The 10,263-nt window shown below is 41.2% G+C and overlaps 1 protein-coding gene across 3 annotated transcripts in view; it reads left to right on the forward strand.

Moving 5' to 3' along the window:
- Nucleotides 1-6,692, forward strand: part of LOC111963212 (coiled-coil domain-containing protein 9B-like) — a 30,830-nt gene extending 24,138 nt beyond the window's left edge. For all 3 annotated transcript variants that reach the window (XM_023986511.2, XM_023986513.2, XM_023986512.3), the window contains 3 exons: nucleotides 408-1,119; nucleotides 1,219-1,301; nucleotides 1,738-6,692. In XM_023986511.2, the coding sequence (XP_023842279.1) occupies nucleotides 408-1,119; nucleotides 1,219-1,301; nucleotides 1,738-1,764 (822 nt within the window). In that variant the 3' untranslated portion in view covers nucleotides 1,765-6,692. The remainder of the gene's footprint in view (nucleotides 1-407; nucleotides 1,120-1,218; nucleotides 1,302-1,737) is intronic.
- Nucleotides 6,693-10,263: the final 3,571 nt, after the last annotated feature.

The raw sequence follows: 10,263 nt of genomic DNA on the forward strand, positions 1-10,263 counted from the left end.
CTTTAAAAGTGCCGTTTTGTCACACAACACAACACAATGCCACAGATGTCTCAAGTTTTGAGGGTGTATGCAATTGGCATGTTGACTGCAGGGATGTCCACCAGAGCTTTTGCCAGAGAATTTAATGTTKATTTCTCTACCATAAGCTGCCTCCGACGTTGTTTTAGAGAATTTGGCAGTTCGTCCAACTGGCCTCCAGTTGGTCTACAACCGTAGACGGTCTACAACCGTAGACCACGTGTGCTGAGGAGTATTTCTGTCTGTAATAAAGCCATTTTGTAGCTCAGTAAAATCTTTAAAATTGTATGTTGCGTTTTATATTTTTGTTCTGTATAGCTCTGTGCTTTGATGAAAGATGGCTGTGCTTGGGCTCATATTACCAATGGAATTTGTTTTTGGTTCTTTAGGCCTCCGAGACAAGTTTGGAYGAATTCTTAGAAGAGTTTGATGCTTTGGGTGGGCCTGACGTAGACGACTCCACTGCAGAAACTCCAGAGGTCAAAGATGTTTACCTCAAAATTGAGTCTTTCCTGACCCCGGATGTGGTGAAGACCGAGYAGGTGAGTGGACCCGTCAGTCCTGCCCTGGACCAAGCCGACTGGTTTCAAGCCCCAGCCGACACCTCAGAGGAGGGTACACCCAGACAGGAGAAGGCTAKGGAATCGTCCCCTCGAGCTGCAGAGAAGAAGGTCCGCTTCTCGGTGGAGCTCAAGGGGCCCGGGGCCTACGAGCAGCCCAGTACGGGAGCCCAGAACTCTGCCCGCTCAGAAACCAAGGGAGCCAGCACTTTAAAAGTGTCCTCCCCCAGCAAAAACAGCTATGAGGTGGAGAAGCAGGCCCCCGAGGGCCCTCCGAAGGACGCTGGTAATGCCCTGGACCAGGGTAATAAACCTGCTAAAGCTCTCCAGGCACAAAGCTCATCGGATSGGCAGACACCGGGGCAGGAGGGCTCTGAGCTTGCCGATTCCTCCAAAACAGAGTGTGCTGAAAGCGGCCATGACAGTGTGCCCACCCCTGTTTTTCCCACTTCACACAGCAATGTCAAAGACGCTGCCCCTCCACAGGAGAATGCTGTCCAGCCTTTAGAACATGCTAAGAGCAATAGCAACAGAAATACAGGTAGGCAATTGTTTTGTTCATGGATGCTCCCTGTCAAATAGGTACAGTGAATAGTTATCACTATGATGTAACGTTAAAAAAAATGGGTTCCCTTCACAGAGGAACTGATTGACTCTAGTCTGTCTGTTCTGAGGCTGGAGTCAGGAGAGACTCACCCAACCCACACCACCAGCACTGACAAGGTCAGTACAGACTGAGAGGATGGATGGATGGATGGATGGATGGATGGATGGATGGATGGATGGATGGATGGATGGATGGATGGATGACTCATGTGCATTGTAGTCTGGACTGAGAGATGGAGCGAATGAGACAAAAAAACTGGATGGATAGAGAGATAAGTGTGTATGATTCATCAGGGCTGCAAAATGTGGATATTTGATTGCTGCATGAGGGTTCACTATGCTCTTCTGTAGTGTTCAAGTGGATTTAAAATAGCTGAGAGACCATGCATATTCAGATTCCAGCTCTTCACCACTGTAGCATGGTGCATTACCAACCACTTGTGCAAAAATAAGTACTGTATGCCTACCATTGAGTAAAAACAATAATGTACTTACTTACACTTATTTAAAAATGCACATTGTTTAACCCCTTTTTCATTGTTTTGTTTCATAGGCAAGAGAAAATGGGAAGATTGTTTGAAGGACTTTCAACGTTTATATGAATTAGTCAATATGTAAAACCAAAACATGCTTAAGTAGAGAATTTACCATAAGCCTTTTCAGTTTAAAGTGGAACTCKCAGCACTTTAACTACTTTGCAGATATGAAACAGACAATCATAATATCAGTCAAAAATATCACATTCCCAGTTCATGCTACAAAACCAACTTTTTATAAGAGGTTTTAAAAATAGGTTCTATTTGACAAAAAATTCCATGACGTAGAGTAAGGCATTGTTGGCAGAATAGATGGATGCAGTTCAATGRATGATTCATATAATTCACCAATACATTTCATGGTAGTCCAAAAAATATCGCTATCAGCTTGTAAATCACAGCTGGCCTGGTACATTGTTTGCTGCCTCCATTCGGGATGCACTGTTTCAGTTTCAATGACGCAATATTTTGTCCAAAATATTGACAAATATAATTTAGGCTCGGAATGTCAATACAATAGTGATGGACATTCAGAGTATTTTCTGTGAGTTGGCTAATTTGGCTCCGTTCACTTAAAAGAGCTGGCTCATTTGGCTCTGAAACGGCTCTTTGTTCCAAATGCTTAAAAATGGACTTTGACCCATGATTTTTAGAAKCACCTAGAACCAATCTCCAATGTTAAGCCCAAAAAGTAGGCTACCATTTATATCAGATCGGGAAATTCGGATTCAAATATATTTTTACCTGGCCAAATTTATTCGATTATTATTAGTTTAAGCACTGCAAAAATTAGTGTGGACCCGAATATATGCATAGTATTTGTATAGTAGCAGTATGCAAATCAGGAAGCCAAATGAACGTCTCTTTCAACAATGCAATTCGGTTCCCGATGTTCACCAAAAAGTTATGTTCAAGCTAACGACCCATCACTACAATCAAACTAGCAAGGGCAATGATCACAAGTCAGCCATAACYTGGCTAATAGGCTAGCGTYTCTATTTATGTAGCTATTTATTTAGCAAGCTAAAAACACTGAGCCAAATGAGCTAGCTGCTGGGAGGATGTCATGTCATTGGATGAGTGGGTGAGTGACCGACTTTTTCCACTCATATCGTTTTTCGGTGGCAACAGCTAGAGATTAATTTGGTTAGCTAGCAAGAGATGTGAATCGCTTGGCTAGCTAGCTAGCTATGCTGAACTTGAACGACCGTTACACACAGTTTGCATGCAGATCTCTTAGTTGTCAATCAAATGTATTTGGCATCAATCAAATGGGCGGGCAGGCAGTTCCCATTCAGTTGTCAAAACGTAGGTTGGGACAAGCATGCATTGGCAGGCAAGCTGCAGAAGGGTTAGCAGGCTACTTATTCTCAATCGTTTCAGTGCAATTTTGAGGGCCAACTACAAGCTGAAAAGGTTTGAGAGGGTTTATCTATTCTTGCATCGTTAGATTTTAAATCATCTAGCTCTGGCTAACATTAGTTGTTGATTTTAGGGAGGGATAATCTACCTGTTATTGATTGTTTGTTCAATTGGACGGTAAAGTTCCCAAATGTAAGAGGAGTCCCGTGGTGTTTACATATTTGCAGAAATCCATTTTCAGGTGTATTTTTTGGCTAATGGTTTAAAGTCACGCTGTTGCTACTGCCTGTAAACACACAGTCCAGTTCAAAGTGAAAGATGGCAGGCCCATGTGGCAAATGGCTTATTTGCATATAGACCTACTGTGTAGAGTCCGGTCTGTGTAGAATCCGGTTCTGGACAGGACTGACACGTTTTTAATTAGGTTTTATTTACTGCGGTGTCTATTAATTGTCCAAATGCAGGGCCGCTTTCCCCACTACATATTACTATAGAATTTTCACAAATGCCTTACTCTACATAATTTCCAAGCATTCTATGAAAGTGTGAAAGTAGGAAAAAAAAACATTTTAGTGCTCGCTTGTCAGAAAATGCTGTCAGTTCCACTTTAATAGCACATTTGCTTCCAATAGCTCTTTGAAGATGTCCTGTGCCTAGTTGGTCAAGAGACTAGCATCCACAATGTTCTTTCATTTGAAACGATGCTAGTTGCTCACAGTGGGAAAAGGAAACGATAAATGTTCAAAGTAAGTCATTTTGAGAATTTTGTCTGCTTGAAAATACTTACAAGCACTTTATTCTTTGAGGTATGAGTATTGACATGTCATACATTATGTAAGTGTGCTATTTGAATGGCAAACTTATGTTGAATGGCTGTCTTTGTTTACATTTGAAGTATTATTTCAAAATACCAGTCKTAATGCTTGTATTAGTTCAGTTCCTATGGATGACTAACCTACATGACCTGAACAGGCCCTGCGTTTAAACTTCACCCGCCGCAAGTGATTGTCAATCAAATTACCTGGTGTTGTGTCAATCTTTGCCTTAGCAGTAGGCCTAATTTGAATGATGAAATATAATTAGCATTATAAGCTTATAGTTCTACTGTACACTGGCTGTATTTACAGTGCCGTGAAAGTATTTGTCTCCTTATACRCAATAACTGGTTGTGCCACCTTTAGCTGCAATGACTGCAATGTGCTGCACATATTTTTGTGTCTGAATGTTATCAGATCTTCAACCAAAACCTAATATTAGATAAAGGGAACCTGCTTTTACAAATAACAAAAAAATATGCAGTATATACTTATCTTATTTATTTAATTAACAAAGTTATGCAACACCCAATTCCCCTGTGTGAAAAAGTAACTGCCCCCTTATATTCAAWWACTGGTTGTGCCACTTTAAGCTGCAATAACTCCAACCAAACGCTTCCTGTAGTTGTTGATCAGTCTCTCACGTCACTATGGAGGAATTTTGTCCCAGTCTTGCATGTAGAACTGCTTTAACTCAGCGACATTTCTGGGTTTTTAAGCACGAACTGCTCGTTTCAAGTCCTGCCACAACATCTCAAATTGGGATTAGGTCTGGACTTTAACTAGGCCATTCCAAAACTTCAAATGTGTTGCTTTCTAGCCATTTTCATGTAGACTTGATTGTGTGTTTTGGATCATTGTTTTGCTGCATGACCCAGCTGTGCTTAAGCTTCAGCTCCCAGACGGATGGCCTGACATTCTCCTGTAGAATTCTCTGATACAGAGCAGAATTCATGGTTTCTTCTATTAAGGCAAGTCGTCCAMGTCCTGAGGCAGCAAAGCATCCCCAAACCATCACACTACCACCACCATGCTTGACCGTTGGTATGATGTTCTTACTGTAGAATGCTGTGTTTGGTGTTCTCCAGACATAATGGGACCCATGTCGTTCAAAAAGTTGACTCAAGTTTGTCAAAAAGCACCTGAAAACACCTGGATGATAATCAAGACTTTTGGAAGAATGTTCTATGGACAGATGATTCAAAAGTATAACTTTTTGCACACTGAGTTACAGCAGTTTTGCATTGAAGAGTGGGCCAAAATTCCTTCACAGCGACGTGAGAGACTGATCAACTACTACTGGAAGTTTAGGGTTCCAGTCATTGCAGCTAAAYGTGACACAACCAGTTATTGAGTGTAAGGGGGAAATTACTTTTTCACACATAAAATAACTATGTAATTGTTGTGTTATTTGTTCACTCAGGTTCTATTTATCTAATATTAGGTTTTGGTTGAAGATCTGATAACATTCGGTATCAAAAATATACAAAAGTAGAGAACATTAAAAAGGGGGCAAATACTTTTCATGGCACTGTATGTAACTTTTCTTATTATCAATTAACTAGAAAGCGCCGACCATTGCACTTATCTGTTGATATGATAGCTCATTCATTCATACAGTAGTTTACGGCTTGGTTTGGTGAAACCAGTTACATGAAGTAAAAGTAAATTCAAGTGCATTATTTAAGTGTGGGATTAATATGTAATATAAAGTTCAGTATACATTTTCTGCTATTTTCAAATACAAATCGTATTGGCAAAAAAAGTAAATATAGCTAAAATGCTAGAAGGTTCCTCCTTCAATGATGGTTGTTAATTGTTGCATTGTTTTTCTTCAAAGAAGATGTAGGAACTACTTCACGTTTAGTTTTGAGTGATGTGCTATTAACGAATGGTCAATGTTGATGTATTTCTCTCAATTGGATTGTCAAGTACTATTTGCTGGAGTYTAAACTCTTACTTGTTGACATTAGCAGATGGATTGCTTTATTTAAAGTAAGGAAAAGGTCATTATTCATTTCTCTGTTTTATCATACTTTGATAGACTGACAACAAAATATGACTGAGTGCCTTACCATGTAATAAATAGTAAGTGTATTAATGAAACACTTTCTTCTTTTTAGAGTACTTCTTTATGCAATTCAGTGTACAGCACATGTTGGAGAACATGGTATTAAAAGCACATTGCCATAGCCAAGTGACAATTTACAGGAGCAAGTTGAGGTTCTTTCGATTGTTATTAAAAGGAGCTGTGGAGGTGAAAAATAAAGAGTGAAATTGAGAGTGAACAGAATTGAAGTTATTTGTTGGGAGAAAACAGAAGTGAACAAATTGATCCTGGGAGAGGGAGAAAGGGAGGGAGTTGTACGTAGGGAGTTTTTTGTGCGAAGTAGTGGAATTGACTTCAACCATGTGACTGTAGTGCAAAACGTACTTCTCCTGTTCAGTGCCTGTTCGATTTTAGATAAGGGTTACAGTTTGTTTGTTTGTTTGGTAAGTGTATTTATTGCTTGATATTTACGTCATCACCAAGCCTTGCCTAATGACACTTGAACATTTTAGAAATGATTGTCTGCCATATTACTGCTCCTTTCAACATTAATGTGTATCACTGTGAGCCCTGTGCTCCATGGACTCACACAGGATGTTTGAATAATTCAAAAAAAGTGTGTCCATCGAGCTTTTTTACAGTCAAATTTCTTCTGTGTTTGTATTAACTTGAGTGCAAATTCCATGATTGTAAAACAGTTGTAAGTTAGCATACAACACAATAAAAAAGTACCCCCTGTTTCAGATTCTGTCTTTCTCTTTCTGTCATGCTTTACACAGAGGTGCACAACTGACTGCACAAAAATATTATCTCTTGTCCCCTAACCCAGACCTATAGAAACATCATGAAAACGGCGTGAGTGTGACAAGTATTTTTCCTATGTAATATACACACTGAGTATACAACACATTAAGAAAACCTTCTCTTTCCATGACGTAGACTGACCAGGTGAGAGCTATGATACCTTATTGATGTCACTTGTTAAATCCACTTCAATCATTGTAGATGAAAGGGAGCAGACAGGTTAGAGAACAATTTTTAAGCCTTGGGACAATTGAGACGTTGATGGTGTATGTGTGCCATTGAGGGTGAATGGGCAAGAACATATTTAAGTGCCTTTGAACAGGGGGTAGTCGGTGCCAGGCGCATTTGTTTGTGTCAAGAACTGCAATGCTGCTGGGTTTTTCACACTCAACAGTTTCCCGTGTGTCTCAAGAATGGTCCACCACCCAAAGGACATCCAGCCATCTTGACACAACTGTGGGAAGTATTGGAGTTAACATGGGCCAGCATCCCTGTGGAATGCTTTCTGAGGGGTGCAACTCAACATTAGGAAGGTGTTCCTAATGTTTGGTATACTCAGTGTACACTACAATATGTCATGTTTTATATACACATCTAATTCACTTCACATACTCATTTTGAGCACTGATAAGCAACACCATTACATTTCCCAAGAGAGGTTTCTGATGATTCACATACATGCATGGGAAAGTTGGCTGCTAATATGTATCTAATAGCTTATGTAAAATYCATCACCACCACTGATAGCATGCCAACTTTAGAAAAATATGATTCTGTGTCCCATAAGAGATTGAATAATGTGATATGACAAGATAGCAGCACATGAATACCCTTGATTTGATTACATTTGACTGAACTTACAGTAAAAAACAAATGGGGTTTCAGAGTGGGAGACTGTGACAGTATGGTGTTGCCTGTGTTAAGCTGCCTCCATGTGGGAGTCATTTTTGATTAATTTCAAATGAGCTCTCCATGGGACTGTTGTGTTGGAGACCATTCCCTCCATCTCCTCTGGTGAGAATCCTCCAAGGTGTTACTCTTTTAATTACCTTTTCCACAGGTGTTCTCTAGGGCCACCTTCTACCATTAAGCCCCTGGGTCCTGTGACCTCGGCATAGTGCTTTGTTGCTCCTTGTTTTTCAGTTGAGTCTGCATCAGCCCTTTCATGTTTCATTGCCTGTTGTTTTCTTCCAGGTAATAGGCTATACTCTGTCCCTTTTTAAAACACATCTGATTCTCATTTCATGGCCATGGGGGCACAGTCTCTAGGCTTTCATTACATTACTTACATTTTGTTTATCTCACTGAACCACCAGATGTAACTATTAATCTGCAGTTTGATTACATTTAGTGTGGTCTCCCTCCCCAGTCCTCCCAGTGGCGACTAATAGATGTTGAGGGGTGTGATGCAACTCAATGCTTTAACAGTGGGAGTACAGGTAGCTCTGGGAATTGAAGAGGGCTGTGGGATTATGTCACCAGTATTCATACACAGTGGGATAAGATTTGAAATGCAGAAGGTATTCTGTCATAAAGGAGGTGACAGCAGCTCAGCTGTAAGTCTAAAGCCCTGTAACGTTTGGTAGCAGAAAGGCTCTGAGCGGCAAGCCAAGCCTGTCACCAAGGGCATTCACATGTTTCAGTCCTGACTCCTGCATTCTCACCCGGGGCTGGTACTGAAGCCTCACAAGGTGTCTCCTTCAGACATGCTCTGTCAAAGCCAATTTCTAATCGGAACCAGGCTCAGAGACGCTTGCAGCTCTCAGTGTCGGGGTGAGGAAAGTAAGCTCCTAATGCTACGCTCTTTCTCTCAAGTGTGTGAGAGTGACTCTGAGGCGCCATGACATTTTACATATATGGCTGCGTTTAGACAGGTGGTCTTTGGCAGGTCTCTTCCCCAACTGAGCGTGTGCGTCATCCCTCTGCCTTTATATGGCCCAGGTTGTACCAACCAACCACGCCTCAGCAGCTGGAGTTATCTGAGCGTGTTCTGCTCTTCTTTTCCTCACGCCCCGCTAACAAGGCTGTCAATGTACAGCTTGCCTTATTGATTTGAGCCATGGCGTCATAAAACAGCTCCAGCAGACAGCCTGGCAGACCACTGTATGGATTGTTACTGTGATGTGTTGTATGAAATAGATCTATCGCTCTCTCACTGAAGTCGTACCGATTCCACAGGTTAAAGAGGTCAGTCAATCTGAAGGTCCAGGCAGCCCCCAGTAGCCTTCTATATAACAGAAAATGGTGGGTGTCAGTAACAAACATTTMTTTTCCTGTTCACTGTTGTTCTGAACAGAATATGGATGAGCCAAGATTAATCTTTCCTGTTGGGAACCGTAGCTAAACTGGCTGGAGACCAGCATTTCTGTTGTTCCCTATAATGCATTTTGTTTTGAAAAAGCAGCATAGGGTCTTGGCAGGTGTCGTTTGAGATGTTCAATAGACAGCCTGGTTCTGCAAAGCATAGGGAGAGAAAACAGCATTTAGGTCACCATCTGCTTATTGCATTATGTCATGATTCTCCACCTGTGCCCCATGTTGTCATGGTGAAATCATGCACATCTTCATAGTAAAATGGCCCTGAACTTGAACTTACATTTACACAGTAGCTATTTGTCTCAGGGTCAAATAAATCCCAGCATGGTTTGGGACACTGTATAAACCTCTTGCACTGCACCATATGTTATCTTGCGGTAGAGTGACTGCTACACCATGGGTCTATCTATAGTTTGAGTAATAATGTACGGACCCATAATTCTTCCCTGACGTTAATTGAAGAGCCTATTATGATCGTGCTTTATATTGCTCTCCTGTGTTGCAAACCCTCATGAATTATTCACAAGTATTGTGATAGTGTCTTGTTCAGACAATGAGGTTCTAAAATGCCTTTGTTTTAAAGGTTTCTCCTGGGTGGCATTTTGGCACATTGAAATAATGCTTGGTGTCACTGCAGTACATGCTGAGACTGATGAACAGAAGAAGTTCTGCGAGATCCAAAGTTAGGCTGTGCTATTGCTCTGATAACAAACACTGTCATCAGTATCAACAGTAATTAATCCTCTATAGCTGGCATTAAGCTGTGTAGTCTAATGACCAATGGTAACTCTCAACACCCCGGGACCCAAGATGTTGCCTGCTCAGCATTGCATTGCCCCGGTAGTGGTAGCTGTGCTTGAGCTCAATATACTGTAACATCTAATCGTGCTGCAGCTGTGAGATTGAGAAAAACGTTATATTTTTAAACACATACCTTAAAAAAGAGGACAACAGGACAGCTTTTATATTCTGCTAGATTCTCTGACTCAGGTGTGTTTTATTTCGAGAGGTGTGGTGATGACTAGGGCCAGGTCACATGGTCAGGAAAAACAGAGCAGTGATGAAAGAGCAGCAACCAAAGAATTTGCAATTTAATAGGATCTCTGTTGCAGCAACCGCCATCTCCTACGGAGTACTCCATCCTGTAAACATTCTCCCGGGTGACTGGGAGGTCAAAAGGTAACTAGCCCCTCCCC

This window comes from Salvelinus sp. IW2-2015, linkage group LG4q.2 (assembly GCF_002910315.2).
Source record: "Salvelinus sp. IW2-2015 linkage group LG4q.2, ASM291031v2, whole genome shotgun sequence".
Taxonomy (NCBI): Eukaryota; Metazoa; Chordata; class Actinopteri; order Salmoniformes; family Salmonidae; genus Salvelinus; species Salvelinus sp. IW2-2015.